Consider the following 18,427-nt stretch of genomic DNA (forward strand, 5'->3'; position numbering starts at 1 on the left):
CTAAGATGTGAATGCTCCTGCTGAAGATTTAACAGTTGGCTCTCACAAGCTGGGTCGATCTGGCTTCAGCACACCCCAGTTCTCATGCAGTCACAGGATTAGATCTATTTTGTTTTTGTGAAGCCTTCTCCCTCTCCATCTCCTCATAGAAACAGAAGCAATAAGTGGAAATTAAAGAGAGGCAGATTTAGGACTGACATAAGGAAAAACTTCCTAATAAATAGTGTTGTGCAAGGCAGGATGAACTAACTGCCTTGAGAGATACTCAATTTCCCAATGCTGACAATCTTAAAGCAGAGGCAAGTGGAGCACTCTGAAGGGAACATGGCAGATAAGATTCCTGTTCAGCTACATCTAGATAAAATAATTTCTCAGGCCCTTCCAACTCAGAGATATTACGGTTCTTTGATTCCTATTTATGCTCTGTTTGAGAGATGACTTATTCTTCAAAATTATAGGAAATTGACAGCAATAGAAAAACATTGCATAATTAGTGTAAATAAACACTAAAAGTTAAACGGGTACCATGGGTACCAAATCACTGGTATTCTTTAAAGACTTTGAGAGGTTTATTAACCCTTATTGTCCTTGGTTAAGGCTATTTATGCCAACTTGGAGTTCTCTGTTCAGTATCAAGTAGATTTATCCCCTTGGCAGGGATTTATTGGAGTGGTTTTGGTATGGTAGAACTATGTGGGCCTCAGAGTTAGAAGACTCATGTTAGCATCCCTTATTGTGGAGCAGTCACAAATTCTTTTTTTTTTTTGTTATTAATTTATTTAACTTTTAATATTCATTTCCACAAAATTTTGGGTTCCACATTTTCTCCCCTTTTGTCCCCTCCCCCCACCCCAAAACACCGAGCGTTCTAATTGTCCCTGTCTGCCAATCTGCCCTCCCTCCCTCCCCACCCCTTCCCTTTGGAAGGCAAGCAATTCAGTATAGGCCAGATCTGTGTAGTTTTGCAAATGACTTCCATAATAGTAGTGTTGTGTAAGAACTAATTATATTTCCCTCCATCCTATCCTGTCCCCCATTACTTCTGTTCTCTCTTTTGATCCTGTCCCTCCCCATGAGTGCTGACCTCAAATTGCTCCCTCCTCCCCATGCCCCCCCCCCCCGCCCTGCTTATCCCCTTATCCCCCACTTTCCTGTATTGTAAGATAGGTTTTCATACCAAAATGACTGTGCATTTTATTCCTTCCTTTAGTGGAATGTGATGAGAGTAAACTTCATGTTTTTCTCTCACCTCCCTTCTTTTTCCCTTCACTAAAAAGTCTTTTGCTTGCCTCTTTTATGAGAGATAATTTGCCCCATTCCATTTCTCCCTTTCTCCTCCCAATATATTTCTCTCTCACTGCTTGATTTCATTTTTTTTTTTTAAGATATGATCCCCTCCTCTTCAGTTCACTCTGTGCACTCTGTCTCTATGTGTGTGAGCGTGTGTGTGTGCATGTGTGTGTGTGTTATCCCACCCTGTACCCAGATGCTGAATAGTTTCAAGAGTTACAAATATTGTCTTTCCATGTAGGAATGTAAACAGTTCAACTTTTGCAAAGTCCCTTATGACTTCTCTTTGCTATTTACTTTTTCATGCTTCTCTTCATTCTTGTGTTTGAAAGTCAAATTTTCTTTTCAGCTCTGGTCTTTTCATCAAGAATGCTTGAAAGTCCTCTATTTCATTGAAAGACCAATTTTTCCCCTGAAGTATTATATTCAGTTTTGCTGGGTAGGTAATTCTTGGTTTTAGTCCTAGTTCCTTTGACTTCTGGAATATCCTATTCCATGCCCTTCGATTCCTTAATGTGGAAGCTGCTAGATCTTGTGTTATCCTGATTGTATTTCCACAATACTTGAATTGTTTCTTTCTAGCTGCTTGCAATATTTTCTCCTTGATCTGGGAACTCTGGAATTTGGCCACAATGTTCCTAGGAGTTTCTCTTTTTGGATCTCTTTCAGGCGGCGATCTGTGGATTCCTTGAATATTTATTTTGCCCTCTGGTTCTAGAATCTCAGGGCAGTTTTCCTTGATAATTTTGTGAAAGATGATGTCTAGGCTCTTTTTTTGATCCTGGCTTTCAGGTAGGCCCATAATTTTTAAATTGTCTCTCCTGGATTTATTCTCCAGGTCAGTTGTTTTTCCAATGAGATATTTCACATTATCTTCCATTTTTTTCATTCTTTTTGTTTTGTTTTGTGATTTCTTGCTTTCTCATAAAGTCATTAGCCTCCATCTGTTCCATTCTAATTTTGAAAGAACTATTTTCTTCAGTGAGCTTTTGATTCTCCTTTTCCATTTGGCTAATTCTGCTTTTGAAAGCATTCTTCTCCTCCTTGGCTTATTGAACCTCCTTTGCCAATTGAGTAAGCCTATTTTTCAGGGTGTTATTTTCTTCCGCATTTTTTGGGTCTCCTTTAGCAGGGTGCTGATTTGTTGTTCATACTTTGCTTGCAAGTCTTTTATTACTCTTCCCAGTTTTTCCTCCACCTCTCTATCATGATTTTGAAAATTGTTTGGGCTCTTTAAGACCTTTTCCCAGAACTGATCCCATTGAGTGGGCTGGGATGTAGAAGCACTGACTTCCGTGTCTTCCCCTGATGGTGAGCACCGCTCTTCCTCATCAGAAGGGAGGGGAGGAGAAACCTGCTCACCGAGAAAGTAACCCTCAATAGTCTTGGTTTTTTTCCCTTTTCTGGGCATTTTCCCAGCCAGTGACTTGAGCTCTGAATATTCTCCTCACCCCCACCTCGCCTCCGGATCCTCCCAGCCCGTGCTTGGGGGTCTGAGAATCAAATGCTGCTCCCAGCCTTGGGGCTTCAGCAGGGGCAGGGCTGCTATTCAGTGTGAGATCAAGTTCAGCTGCCCGGGTCGGGGCAGGGCCGCCTCACGGGCTCAGTTCCCTCAGGGGGTTTATGCAGAGACCTTCAACAATGGATCCGGGCTCCTGCCTGCTTGGGGAGCCCCGGTATGCTCCCGCCTCTGCTGTTGCCTTCCGAGGGGGCCTGAGTATGGGGGCACCCCACTCCCCTCTCGACCCACCAAAGAGACCTTCTCACCCACCCCAGTCACCTGTGGGTGGAGAGACCCGCGTGGCCGCTGGAGATCCCGTCCCTGAAGCCCGCTCGGATCTTTTCCTCTCAGTGCCACAGCCGCGGCAGGGCTGTACTCAGCTCCCAGTCCCGGCGCCCAGTCCGCGGTGCGAAGGACCTTTTGAGAGAGATTTGCAGGTCTCTCTGGAACAGAAATCTCCCTCGCTCCAATTTTCTGTGGCCTCTGGGTGCAGAATTCGCCGTGAGTTACTTATTTGTAGATGTTCTATGGGTTGTGGGTTCGGAGCTATGTGTATGTGCGTCTTTCTACTCCGCCTTCTTGGCTCCACCCCCCTCCTTTACACTTTTCAAAATTAGTACCTCCCAAATTTTAAATGACGAGGTTACCCTCTTTTCTTCTAACCAATCCCATCTTGTATTTATGTTTGTCCCGTCAGTGGCCATAATCCAGGACATTCACTTATCACAAATTTCTTAAGTTTTAAGTTTGTCTTTAGGTCAGAGAGTGACCTTTATGTATGTAAAAAACACATTTACACCAACCACCATGGGCATCTTCTTCAGGGAGCAGAGAGTGGAAATAAAAATTGTGGGCAGTCAGGAAAGTTGAAAATTAAAGAAAGCCACATTGAAACTCTGATGCTCATTCTTCAGCTATCCTTGATTAACTTGTGGAAATTCCTCCTTTGTGAACATTAGAATTTCAGGCCAGCCTCCACCTTAGCCTGCTCTATGTTACCTGTACCATTTCATCACAAAAATGTGAATGGAAAACCAATCTCATGGGATATAAAAAAGGGATATGAAATTTCTTTGGCACGCTTTCTTATTTTTTTCTAATAATTTTTGGAATTGACCTGATATCCAGAGTCTGTCAATCTGTGTATCTTGTCATCATTTTCTTTTGGTACTCAATCCTGTTTCGATTTGCTGGGTGCCAGTTGCTATATTTTGCTCATTTTAAAGTTCCTTTGGACAAAAAAAAATGTATTCTAGACCTAATTTTCTTTTGTAATTTTCATTTTGCCAAGAGCCACTACAACGGTGGGGGTAATTAGGGTATTACTCTAGGTTGCTGAATTCAGAGGGCATTGATAACACTTGGAGTCCTTGAGTACAGTGGGAACAAATGAGCTTAATACACCTAATTAGCAAGATTATTATTATAGCAAGATATATTAATTAGTTAAAAGAAGAAGCTATTGGAGCACATTTCCTCTACCCCCTAATGCATCCTCACAGGGGCCATAGTATTCCTTCCACACTACTGGGAAGCTTCCTGGGGCCTCTCCAACTCTGTCTGAATTGAATTTGTATTTGAAGTCCTGTGGACATTTTGTACTATCTGCCCAGCACGTTTTGTACTGTTTGTCCAATCACATGTCACCAGAGAATCTGACTAAAATGCCATCTCTCATCCTTTATTTTACTATGCTTTGAAGTCTGATTCAGTCCTATATGGGGAAGAAAATCATAACGTTTTGGGGAAATTTCCTTTCTAGATTAATTTATCTGCCATCCAAGATGCTATATGGTAACATTCTCTGCACTATGAGTCTCCACATGTAAATAGTCTAATTTCATGTTCTCATTTAATTGACGTGAAGAAAAATGTTCTTTCCTGTAATTATAATGAACTCCCCTGAGCCTGGTGTGGCTTACTCTGAATAAGGGCCAGAATTTAAAAATCTAAGGCAAGTGCTTTTTAGCCTAGTTTGATGGGCTAAATATTTTGCTTTCCTGCTATCTTCCCAAAGGACCCTATGAGCTACAGAACTGGAGGTGGTTAAACTCTCTATTTTCAGATGTATGATGCCAAAGTAATGTTTTGAGTAGAGTCCAAACAATTTGAGAAATTTTTTAAAAAGTAGGTGTGAGTCTAAAAAAGTGAGAGAAATGAAAACAGCAATAACGACTAAAAATCTGTAATGTCTTTAAAGGATTTTATTTGTATTTACTCACTTGATCTTTTCAACAGTCCTATGAGGTTGGCACTACAGGCTTTATCACCCATTTTATAGATGAGTCAAGTTAGGGTAAAGGTCTTTGCTTGTGGCCACACAGCTATTAAATATAAGAGACAATTCGAACCCTGCCCTTTTCTGACTCTGTCTTATTATACTGCAAAAACATTCCCTATTGGTGAATGATGTTTGGCATGGACAAATGGAGATCTGCAAATAGATGTTGCTGTGCGGTCTGGAGTCACAAAATTATATAACAATTCCTAATACTGGTTTCTTAATTAACCTTGCACCAATAACTTAACCTTTTTATACTTCAGCATCATTGTCTGTGATATGTGGATGAGTATTGATAGAACAACTTGAAAATCCAGTTGAAGAGATTTTCAAGATTAAAATCATTCTCTGAGAATGTCTGTGATTATTGGCCCACAGTGCCATTCGCAAAATTCACCTTTATTGTGGTATTATTCAGAATTGAAAAGGGACTGAAGCAGTATTACATAAATAGGAACTTTGTGAAGAGCCAGGAGGGCAGAACTGATAAAGGGCCTGATTTGGTGTTGGAAAGACTTGACTTCTAAGTCCTGTCTCTGACACATACTCACTTAGTAACCCTGAGTAAATCACTTAAAACTTCCAGTGCTCCAGGAAGCCATGTTAAAGATGAACTATGTCTCTACATTGGTGGAAGCAACTTCCACCCAAAGGAAAGGAAAAAACACAGCTAAAACATAGTCTTTATCAATGGAAAATCAGTTTAGTTTCACCATCTTTCATCTTAATTTGGCATTTTCTCTTGTCCTTTTATTGTAGATTTCTTTGTTACTACTATTGGTAACTCAGCTCCTCCTCTGCTGTCTGCTCCCCCTCCCCTTCCTTCTCCTCTCCAAAGGAAGGTAAATTTGAATGACCAGAAGATGCCCAGTTAACTTGGGTTTTACTGGCTAGATTCCTTCCCTTCCCTTCCCTTCCCTTCCCTTCCCTTCCCTTCCCTTCCCTTCCCTTCCCTTCCCTTCCCTTCCCTTCCCTTCCCTTCCCCTTCCCCTTCCCCTTCCCCTTCCCCTTCCCTTTCCCCTTCCCCTTCCCCTTCCCCTTTCCCTTTCCTTTTCCTTTTTCCTTTCCCTTTCCTTTGTCTTCCATTGCATCCTGGGTGTCATCTCCAGTCATCTTGATGAATATCTGGTCACTGGATTCAGATGACTCTGGAGGAGAAGTGAGGCTGGTGACCTGCACAGCCCTCCCTCACTCAAAACAAAGTCAAGTACAAGTCATGTCATCATTTCTCTGATGGCGTGGTCTTCTTTGGCAACAAAGGACGAACACAACAACAACAAAACAAGATTTCTTTGTGAGATAGTTTCATTTTTCTCTTTTGATAAAGTAAACAAAAAAGATGTCTCATTATTTGAAAAGTAAATCATAAGTGATGATAAGGATTCTCCTCACCTCCCACTCCTCAGCCTTTTCCAATCACTGGAATCACCAGGCAGACTTTCCTTCCATTTGTGGATGGACTTGGTCTAGAAGAAAGCAGTTTGACTTGGCCGTGGTGACCAGGGGCTGTGAGGACGGCTCTTTTTACTTCTCAGTGACTAATATGCTTTTGTTCCTTTTTTTCCTTCTTCATTTTCAGACCTGGAATTCCTGTGACTATGCAGGCATTTTCAGAAGAAGAAAGGAAGCAGTGGATGGAAGCTCTGGGAGGAAAAGAAGCTGTAAGGATTTATCAGTGGCTCCGTGAAAAATACTTCCAAGTGCTAGAGAGTTACCTCTAGTTACTTTTACTTTATTCTTATTTCTCTATTTTTCTTTCTCTCTCTCTCTCTCTCTCTCTCTCTCTCTCTCTCTCTCTCTCTCCTCTCCTCTCCTCTCCTCTCCTCTCCTCTCCTCTCCTCTCCTCTCTTCTTCTCTCTCTCTCTCTCTCTCTCTCTGTATGTGTCCTGTTTGAAGACTATAACTGAGTCTTGGGGGGGATGGGCATTATTCCTAGTTATGTGTGAGTGCTGTTGATGTGATGGGCTTGGCTCAGTCATCCACCTTTTCCTTGCTAGATTTGGGTTGTACGCTCCATTTTAGGAAGAACACAATAAAACTGGAGAGCGTGTAGAAGTGGGCAACCAGGATGGCAAAGGGTCTGAAGTTTGTCAATTGAGGATAGATTGAAGGAACTGAAGGGGCACAGCTAGGTGGCACAATGGATAGAGCACCAGGCTGAAGTCAGGAAGACTCCTCTTCTTGAATTCAAATTCAAATTCAGCCTCAGACACAATTAGCTGTGACCCTGGGCAAGTCACTTCACCTCTTGCCTCATTTTCTTCATCTCTAAAGTGAATTGGGAAGGAAATGGCAAACCACTCCAGTATCTTTGCCAAAAAAAATCCCAAATGGGGTTATGAAGAGTTGGACATGACTGAAATATGACTCAACAGTGCAACAGTGAACGAAACTAAGAATGATGAGCTTATTTTTTTCTGCTCAGCTTCTGGGGGTAGAACTAGGAAAAGTGGGTATAAGTTACAAAGAGACAAATTTTGGTTTGATGTAAGGAAGAGACCAATTAAATGATAAAATAATTTAAAAGGGGAATGAGCTGCTTTGGTTAGAGCAGGTTCTCCCTCCTAAGAGAGCTTGAAGGGAAAGCTGAAGGACCACGGGTGACTGCTGTCATTATGTAGAATGATTTATTAGAAACAAGCCCGATAGAATGTGTTATGGCTTTATATAATTCACATGACTTTAGAAATTCACGTGGTCTGAACTTGAGGTTATCCATAAAATTACCAGTTCAACACAGCTATCACCTGTGAATATTACTATTATTGTTGTTATCATTAACGCCATCATTATTACCAATATCTCAACTGATTCTTACTCGTTCATGTGACATTATATACTGTGTATAACCTCTAAGATTCTCAGCTCAGGTCCTGATTCTGTAGTCTATGAGAGTGGATAAATCAGTTGATAGCTTCATGCTGTCTTCACATCTCCCATTGCAGTTTTCTGTGGACTTATAAAGAATGGATTTTGGGATAGATAGACTGGCAGAGTTTAGAAATGAGAAAGGAGCATCGTTTAGTGTTAAGAAAGTGGAGTATGCAGAAATGACCTGTTGAATTAATGTGGCATTTCTTATCTCAGGCATGGGGAAAAAGACAGCTGGATAAAAGAGAGCAGAGAGTGATTAGTAGGATGAGCTCCTTGAAAACTGTGAACAGGACCTTAGTGTTACGTATGAGTTGACTGCTGCCCTGTGTAGCATCTTAGGAGGAGAGTGCCATGACCAAGACAATAAAGAAGAAGAATTCTTGTTATTTTTTGTGTTATTGGATGGAAGAGGCTGATCAGGGAGAAAGGTTCTGCAGAACCAGTCGAAAGCCTTCGGATCCTGGACCAGTGTGATTATTATGGATGGACATGGTCAATTTTAGGAAATATCTGGAGGGAGGGCTACCGTCAACAGATTTTGATACATAGGAGATATATTAGAAAGGGTCGAGAGCACCCCCAAGTTTATAACTAGGTGGCTTAGTAAATCGAATGCTAAATTTAGAGTCAGGAAAACATGATTTCAAATCCTGTCTCAGACACTGCCTAGTTGTTTAACTCTGGTCCCATCACTCCGTCTCTCTTAGTTTCTTCATCTGTGAATTGGGAATACTAAAAGCACTTGATTCACAGGATTGTTATGAGGATCAAATGGGATAACACATGTAAGGTTTTTACAAACCTTATAGTGTTATATAAATAACACTCCATCATCATTTAGAGGACGAAATGCATAGTGACACCATTGAACTTTTCATCAAGGAGGAGATAACTGGTCAAGTCAGCAAGCATTGATTAAGCACTGACTGAGTGCCAGGCCCTCTGCTAAGTACTGGGTAGATGTGACAGGGGAGAGATTTACCTGCCTCTGAGCAGTTTTATCCTTGTATGGCTTATTTTCATAGGAGCCTTACTTATTATAGCTATTTCTGATGTCTGTGCTTTATTTCTTCATGCAGAAGATGTTTATTAATTACATTGTTAAAAAAGTTCATTCCCACCAATCTACTTCGCCCTATCTTTGTAAATGTACTGGAAGTGATCACTAATTTACTAAAACAAAGGCCACCACCAGCATACAACAAACAGAGAAAATTCATACTGTTCCCACTTTCTGTCATTTGTTCAGTAGGAATATATTAGTTATGACTCTGGGCAATCACATTCACTTCTCTACCAATATTGATTAGCTCTTTCTCTGAAATTTATTAGTCAGTTGCTGTCCATAGCATGGTAAGGTTAAGAAGCTTGCTCAGGGTCACACAGCTAACACATGTTGAAGGTGCTTTGTACTTTGTTGTTGAGTTGTTTCAGTTGTATCTGAGTCTTTGTGATCCATTTTGATGTTTTCTTGGCAAAGTTACTGGAGTGGTTTGCCATTTCCTTCTCCAGCTCATTTTACAGATGAGGAAACTGAGGCAGACAGGGTGAAATGACTTGCTCAGTGTCCACAGGTAGTAGGTGTCTGAGAACAGATTTGAACTCATGAGGATGAATCTTCATAATTCCAAATCCAGTGCTGTATTAGTGTTATAGGATTTAGAGATGGAAGAGGACAGTCTAGTTCTCCTTCTCCTTTTACAGATAAAAAAACTAAGTCCTATGGACACAGAGTGGTTGGCCTATTTTTTAGTGCTTGTGGGTATTATCTGAAAATAATGGAAAATGTAAGTGGAAAAAGCTCTGGTCATTAAGAATAGTGGAATGTCATCCTGGATCAATATGAAGACAACAGGGTGTGGTAGAAGGGGCCAGACCTGGAACCCACATCTCCTAAGTACTGTATTTGTTGGATTTTGGGGAATTCCCTTCCCCTCCTGAATCCTTAGTCTTCTCATCTGGAGAATGATGGCATTAGAGGAATTACAGGATCAGAGAGCTATAACTTTTAGGGACCCTGGAGGCTGTCAAGTTCAGACTTTTCATCTTATAGGTGAGGACCTGAGGGTCAGGGCGGTTACACATGTAGTCAGTGTCAGAGGTGAGATTTGGAACCTCATTCTCTGATTCCAGAGCCAGTGTTGTTTCCCCATTACCAGGCTGGTAGAAAGTGGAAAGAACATGGAAATTGAAATCAGAAGGCCTGGTTGAACTTGAGCAAGTGTCTTCTCCCCTATGGTCCTCAGATCCCTCATTTCTAAAATGGGGTCTTGGACTGGATCATTCCTGCTCATAGTCCTATGACTAGATTCATTCATTGATATGTGTACTTGAGAACTTCAGTGTTAGCATTGGTAAATGAGTCCTCTCTCCACTGTCTGTTTGTTCTTAATATGCCCTTGAGGTTTTTAGTGAGGTCGAGAGGGACTGATCTTTTCTTTGACAACACCACATGTAACTGAGATTCCAAAGCAAGCCACTAATCCTCTATTGTCAAGGTAAAGCTAAGACTATGGGCATCTCTCCCCAGTGAATAAAGAGGTCTATTTAAAAGTCATTTTACATAGAGAAGCTTACCTGCTGCATCCCTGGGAAATCAATTTGTCACCAGTGGCACTGTGACCTTGAGATACCTAGCCTGACTTTTCTTTCAGAGTAAATAGTAAAGCCCAGAGATAAGCGAACATCAGCAAGACCTCCAAATATTAAAAGTCCTGCTAGCTATTTGTGTGAGGAAGCATAGGCAGGGCATGTTTGTAAAGGTAGTGTGCCTGTAGAATAATGAGCCAGTGGCCAAAGATCTTTAAGTTGCTTCCTAGAGTCAGAATTCTCCTATTTCAGATGGAATTATATAAATTATGTTGTCCTTGGGTGAGAGATACCATTCCATTCTTGGTGTAGCCAGAAAAAGAGCTCTGTTCTAGGACTCCAGTGAGAATTTTCTTGATCACACTTCTGCCAGACTACTTGATGATAGCCCAGTTCTGTTGTCAGGAGATGTTTCTGCCTTCGCTGTTCAGGGTAGGAAGAATAACTGGACCTGGAGCAGAGAAAATGCTGAAGGACAGTGTGAAGGAGGGAAAGGAAAATTGGATGCACTTATGGGATCAGAATCATAGGCTTAAAAGGTTTAGAGCTGGGAGCAACCTAAGTGAAGTAACACAGCTGGTGTTACTGAGCCTGAGATGAGATTTGAATAAACAACTTTCAGACTCCGGTTCTGATGCCCTGTCTACTCTGTTCTTGCGTCTTCTAATTCTAGAAAATCAGAGGTGAGAAGGACCCCAGGCCTTCTAGTCAAGCGCTTATTTGGGGAAAAGATCCCTTCTACAAAAGACTTGAGAAGTTATATTTTAGCTACTTTTTGCTCCAAGGGGAAGGAATCTACTATCTCCTGAGGCCGTCCATTCTACTTACAGTGAGATAAGGATGGGGACTGGACCTTGGATTTTCATTGGTATTGGAAGTTCCTTACATGAAAAAACTCCCTCTACTAATATAGATTAGCCCCTTCTCTGCAATTTATCAGTCAGTCATTTGCTGTCCTTAGCATGGTAAGGTTAAGAAATTTGCTCAGGGTCATACAGCCAACACATGTTGAAGGTGCTTTGTACTTTATTGTTGTTGAGTTGTTTCAGTTGTATCTGACTCTTTGGGACTGTTTTGAGGTTTTCTTGCCATTTCCTCCTCCAGCTCATTTAACAGATGAGAAAACTGAGGCAGACAGGGTGAAGTGACTTGCCCAGGGTCCACAGCTAGAAGGTATCTGAGAACAGATTTGAATTCATGAGGATGAGTCTTCCTGATTCCAAATCCAGTGCTGTATGCACTGTGGCACCACCTTGCTGCTCCACTTTGCACTTAGTAGGTACGAAATAAATGCTTAGTGATAGGTTGACCTTTGCAAGAGATGCCATCCAGCTGTTTGAGCCATGGTCAATCAGTCAGCAAGTATTTATTATGTTCTAGAACCTGTGTTAAGTGCTGGAGATAGAAAAAAAAGACCAAAAAAAAAAAAATCCCTGCCCTTAAGGAGCTTACATTGGGGAAAGAAACACACAACAACTTGTAAATAAATAGACACAACCAATGATGAAGATCACTGCCTATCTCCAAACAGAGATGTGAGAATTAATTTTACCAAATGAAACACACCTTTTTGGATGTATCCAAAAAGAGAATTTGTTTTGACTATGCATTTGTTACGAGGGTTTTGTTTTTGATTTTTTAATGCCAGTGGTGTGTGTGTGTAGTGCCAACACAATATTCACAGTGCCTATGGTGGCTATGAATATGCCAGTATAATTCTGAATCACAAAATATAATAGACTCTGCACATGGAAGACAGAACCAATACATTTCTTCAAACACCAATAAGCCAAATCCAAACACCAGAAAGCCAAATCCATCATAGCAACAAAGAAATTGATACACATTAACAATGCAGGAGGCACCACTATCCCCAAGCCTTCCTACAAACGAACACTCACAGCTCACTGCTTGCTTCCTCTCTCTCCCTCAGCTCTAGCTGCTGTATCCAACTTCTTCTCAGCTCTGTTCCACCCATTCGGCAAGCTCCTCCTACCACAGACTCATGTATCTCAGTCTTCCATGTGACTCAAGAAGGTCACATGGGTCTATTAATGGAGGGGACAGATCTTCCCATTATGCAAAAAAAAAAATACATTAGTAATACATGATGAGTGAAAGAATACAATGCATATAAACTGAAAGAAAATACTTGAAAATGACTATTTACATACTAGACATATGCATGTTATCTTAGAGGGGAAGGCACTAGCAGTGCAGGGAACTGGGAAAGTGATCTCAGAGGGGAAGACACTAGGCCCCTTGCAGACAGAAGCTGAGACCTGAAGAAAGTCAATGAAAGTAAGAGGTGGGAGTTAAAGGCTCTTTGCATGAATATTTCAGATTTGCAAAACCTTTGACTTGGTCTGTAAGATTCATTATCAAATCCCACACTACCCACCTTTCTCTCAGGTCTTGTTGCTGCTTGCTTTATGTGGAGATCAAAGTGAGGGTTATAAAGCTGCCTTACATAGAGCTGTATGCTGTCTAAAGCATTGACTAAAGCAATTTGCCTTTTTGTGCATGGTTTTGGCTCTGTTGACCTTCTGCTGCTTCATCTGTAGCCATCCTTACTGATAAAAAAAGGAGCTATGTCTTTATTGTGTTTGCTCAATATGGACCCATGACTGAAGTATTTTTCCTGTTTCTTTTTCTTTTTTTTTTAAATATATGTTTAGCTGCTTCCCAGTTTGAACCGAGCCAACTTAAGACGGGAAGGAGGTAAGTGCTAAATCTTGTTTGCTCTTCATTGTCTGAATACACAGGGCTCATTATTGCCTCTAAAATGTGGCTCATGCTCTTCTCCTTTCCTCTTTACTTACCTGGTTTCTACCCAAGTTGCTAGGGCTTGACTCAGGTTCTTATTGGCTACTATTTCCCACTTGGACCTCCTTTGCCTCTGAAATAGTACTCACTGTCTGGACCAACCATTTTGACATTTCATTATATTCTGTTTTGCATTATTCCTTCACAGTCAGAAGTGTATCTGTTTTAAATGTTATCTTCTCAAAGAGAATTATCAGCTCCCAGATGACCAAGGTCCATGAGTAAGACTTTTTTGGTATCTTTTTCCACTCCCCACACAGAGTCTAGGCACAGAGTGGATATTCAGATATCTTGAGGAAGAGGGAATGTGTCTTTCAATTAAAATAACAACAAACCACCAAACTAAAAATGAATATTATACTAAACCATGTCATCTAGAATGGGACGTCTCCATACAAACAGTGTGCTCAGCTGAGAGAGAGAAATGTGAACAGTGATATTGATTGATTGTGTACTCTTGATTTAGCAACTGGGAATTGTTTGCAGATTTCATTTTAAATATGATTGTTGTAAGATTGGAAGGTGTTTAAAGTGTGAATGACTGAATTTTGAACTTGGAGAGTTTCCATGTTCTGCTGCATAATCAACATAAAAAGTTCCATGTTCAGATGAGCCTTCCACCCTGAACGGGATTGAGATGCATCAAATTGCTTCAGTTCACAGGTTTATTATAGTGGGTTCTCTGATCGTTATATCACTTATTCATTCAACAGCTCTGTATTCTGTATCTTCTAGGGATTGGTTTGAGGGGATGGGGCCACATACAAAGATGAATAAAACGCAGTGTTTTCCAGTTATGAACTTAAGAATCTCTGTGACATGAACATTTCTAATTGTCATTTTGAAGAACAGAGCCTTCTCATGTGAATGGGATAGTAATGGTTCATGACCAATTTATATGTTTTGGCACTCTGAAATGATAGTAGACAATGGGTGGGCTAATTATCCCTGCTGACCCCCTCATTAAATCCCCAGCCAGGTCTGCATGGTGGAGAAACCTACAATGAAAACCCCACATGGATCCCGACCCATGTGCCAGGCTTTGATTTTTAAGTACTGAGATGAAATGCTGATGCCTTATTGTATTACTGTCTTATTATCTATTTAATAGATGGGGAGTGGCTGCCCATACCCACCTGTGCTGATTTGCTCAGAATCTTTAGGACTGATCTCAGTTGGGACACAAAATGTACTCTCCTTTGTAAAGACAAATGCTTATGTTGAAGGAAAGGAGATTATTGGCATATTCTAGATTATCCATATATCTAGATATACTTGTCATATTTAGATTATTGTAACCTGCCTATCAAATGATTTTTAGATTTAGTATTAAAATGATTTAAAAAATTTAGAAAAGTGATATGAAACATGACTTCCATAACATGAGCTTTTATTTAAAAAAATTCAGACAACTTGCTTTTCTGAGCCAACTTTATGATTTGCAAAATTGAGAAAAAAGATGAATGATATTTGCCCCTGAACCACATTGAGGGCATGGCTTTTTTTTTTAGGAACATTTAACATGCTCATTTTCTTCTCCTAATTTTCTCCAGAGCTCTTGTTGGAATTTTGTACAAAATATACTCAGCCATTCGGGGATAAGTTTTTCTTGAAGAGTTTTTTATCTATTTGTTTTTCAGTGTGGAAGAAGATGGATGCTCAGTTAACAACCTTCTTTAGCATTTTAAGTTGTTGTTAACAGTAAATATACTGTTATTCTGAATGTGTGCTTCAGTGAATATACTAAGATCATCAGCGTAGATCACTGTTGTAGCTCAACATGTGGCCTTTAAAAAAGAAATGGTTCCGTCAAAATGAGCCCAGATGTTATTTTTCCAGCTTTGTAGGGAGGAAAATGTGTATAATTCATGATGTGCTTAACATTTTCCTTTTAGGTGCACAACTGGATAAGATTGGATTCACAATTCTCAGAAAATGCATCCGTGCAGTTGAAACCCGAGGTAACATGACTGTGTGCCTGATTCTTTTATTCATTAAAGGATATGCGTATTTAAAAGATCTGATATGCATTGAGAATGCACTCTGTTTTTGTAAAGGACAGGGAATATTGATTTAAATGCGTCAGAGTAGATGGAATAAATAGGCAAGTGTCCTTGACTGCAAGGCTGAGAGTCATGGGGGACTATACTCTCCCAAGACCACTGAATCTGATTCAGTGAACAGTGGAAATACATATGGTGGGGGGTCATCAGGCAATATATAACAAATGAGGGGCTGCAAAGCATCCAAGTGAAGATGTCATCAAAGAAATGTCAGATCAGAAAAGAAGATGGACTGATCTTGGGATGAGAGTGAAGACTTGGCATTTGACCTTGATGAAAGAAAAGGATTTTAAAAGGTGGTGATGATGGAAGAACCATTCTCAGGTTTAGGACCTGTTGTGTGCACATGTGTAGAGACTAGAGAGGCAGAATGGGACTGGGGCATGGTGAGCAATATGAAGGGAAACCAAATAAGTAGTGTTGAAAGATTATTTTGGGTCACCATAGTTTTTAGCTACCAGTATGTAATCTGCTTTTATACTCCTCCCTGTACTCTTAAAAAAAAAAAAAAAACACTCTCTCCCACCATCCATGGGAACGCCTGGATTCTCTACGCTATAAGAAGGTCCTTGTACTTTGTCCACCATGTAAGCAAACTGAGGGAATCCAAACATTTGGCCATTGTGAAATTGACTGTTTTGGAAAGGCCTGCTTCATTAGAGGTTGAAGTCCTATTTGTCCAGAGACTTTGCAGGGTAGGGATAAGCAGAATGTTTGACTTACTCCCGTATTGTACATCCCTGTTCCTCTGGACTTAGAAAACATCACAGGGGACAGGCAGACAGTCAGATTTTCTGTGAAACCAAGCCTTTGTCATAAAGCCAAGACTGCCACCTGTGAAATTAGAATGCTGATAATGGACATACAAGTTGCTTTGTGATTTGGGTACATGCCCATTCACAAGAAAACCCCAAATTTCAGAAAGCCTTTTCTTTCTGACTCTTTAAGGAGCGATACAGGCTGAAGAATTTTCATTCATTTCTGGCTGCATAGGATAGGACAATACAACTTTCCTTTCCTTTCCCTGGTCTTATCAGATTTCTGTAAAGTTTTAAACCAGTTTTCAGATGCTAATCACAATGCAGTCTTCATTTCTGTTGTTGTGGTTCACAGCTAGTAAATGGACAGATTTTCATCTTCTCCTTTGTATGTGTTTGTTTTTCAGTTAAAAATGAAAAGGACATCCTTCTCCAAAGGGGACTTTTATACTTTCTAGTTAAAAGTTTATGTATATAGAGATAAAGTACCTCCTTCTCTTGCGCCTCCTTATGGGTGTGTACATTTTATCAGAGGACAGTATGTCTTGCAATGACTAGACATAAGTAAGTTTGTGTACCATTTGGGGATTTTTTTTTTTAGAGAAAAATACATTTTTACAAATCTCTTATGAGATGTTTATTTTTTTAAAAAACAAATATGTTTTCCTTCTCCATCCTTCTGATTCCAAAGTTTTTTTTTCTTGTTACAATAAGCTGTTGCTTTTGATAGAAAGAGAGGGAACAATGGGTAACAAGGGAAGGAATTAAACCCCTACTATGTGCCAGGCACTGTGCTAGGTATTTTACAAGCATTATCTTACTGAATCCTCAAAATTATTGTGAGTACGGATGTAGTAAGAAGATGGGAGAGAAGAGTTCATGACTAGGTAGTAATCCCTTTTAAAATGTGAAAGACCTTAAAGGACAGCCAGTCATTCACTTGTCCTACAACTTTGAAATGTCTTTCTGGTGTCCCCATTCCCCCCACCCTGTTCAGCAGTGTCATGGCCATTCTCCATCGTGTGTTATGCTTCTGTAAATTTCATTCTCGGCCTCAGTCCTAGTGCGCCCTTTTTCTTTCATCACCAGAGTCGTTTATTGAGTGTCACCTGTATGCTGTTCTGTGCATGCTAGCCCTGTGTATTGAAATAATTCTAATTCTAATTACCCTGATTATTCCCTTTCCTAGTACTTTTTTATAATAATATGGCATCATAGAGCCATAGATTTACTGAGGTGCAGGGGTCCTCAGAGGCTCTCTAGTCTAAGCTTACTTTACAGATGAAGTCTCTAAATGCCCAGAGAAGTTAGGTGATTTGCCCATGGTTGCATAGGAGACAACGCTTAATTTATTAAATTCTTACTATTTAGCTTCTTCTATCAGTGCAATGAAATATAGTCTGATGGATTGGGGGATGATAGCCTTTGTAGTCAGGGACACCTGGATTTAAGTCCTGCCTTTGATTCACATTTGTTGTATATGACTAGGCAAGTCCCTTAAACTCGATGCCACAGACATCTCTCTAATAGAAGTTATAGACAAATTTTTCATTTGCATCAAAAGAAGGAGTTCAGTATTAAAATGTATGTTACAAAACTGTGTTAAGAACAGTGAATTGGATTGTTGTCAGATTGGAGGATAGCTGGGGCCAGCTGGAGAAAGCTGTTAGGTAAGCCTTGATTGAACAGAAAAGAAGAGTAGGGTTTGGCAGGAGGGAGGAAGGAGGTCATCCCTTTTATTTTCAGATAGTATTGGACAAGTCACTTGATCTCTATAGGTCTCTGTTTATCTACTAAATGTTTGGAGTAGTGGAAAGAACATTGGATCTGGAGACAAAGGATCTGAGTTTAGATTTTAACATTGCAATTTATTAATTTTGTACCTATGAATGAATGAACAACTTATTAAGTACTTTCTATATGTCACGCTCTGTACTGGGGATACAAATAGGACAAGCTAGCTTGTGTTTTGTAACCCTCATTTCACCCTTGCTTTGACATTGCTGTGGGTCTAGACCCACAGAGCTTGTGGTAGGGGAGGAGGGGAGAGAAAAGGGAGAAATGTGGAGGAAAGGGGCTACCTATGAAGAGTAATGGGAAGAGGAAAAAAATGTGGGAGTCACAAAAAGTGTGGTTAGATGTGGGTGAACCATGGTTTGAAGGTCCAAGAAACCAAGGACATTCATGTCAACAAGGAACCAGTATTTATCAAGCATTATATTATACTGGTCATTGTTCTAAGAAC

General features: G+C 40.3%; 1 protein-coding gene across 3 annotated transcripts in view; it reads left to right on the forward strand.

Annotated features, from left to right (window-relative positions):
• Positions 1-18,427, forward strand: part of ARHGAP10 (Rho GTPase activating protein 10) — a 364,988-nt gene that overhangs the window by 187,406 nt on the left and 159,155 nt on the right. For all 3 annotated transcript variants that reach the window (XM_072621216.1, XM_072621217.1, XM_072621218.1), the window contains 3 exons: positions 6,652-6,733; positions 13,214-13,256; positions 15,257-15,322. In XM_072621216.1, the coding sequence (XP_072477317.1) occupies positions 6,652-6,733; positions 13,214-13,256; positions 15,257-15,322 (191 nt within the window). The remainder of the gene's footprint in view (positions 1-6,651; positions 6,734-13,213; positions 13,257-15,256; positions 15,323-18,427) is intronic.

This window comes from Notamacropus eugenii, chromosome 6 (assembly GCF_028372415.1).
Source record: "Notamacropus eugenii isolate mMacEug1 chromosome 6, mMacEug1.pri_v2, whole genome shotgun sequence".
Classification (NCBI taxonomy): domain Eukaryota; kingdom Metazoa; phylum Chordata; class Mammalia; order Diprotodontia; family Macropodidae; genus Notamacropus; species Notamacropus eugenii.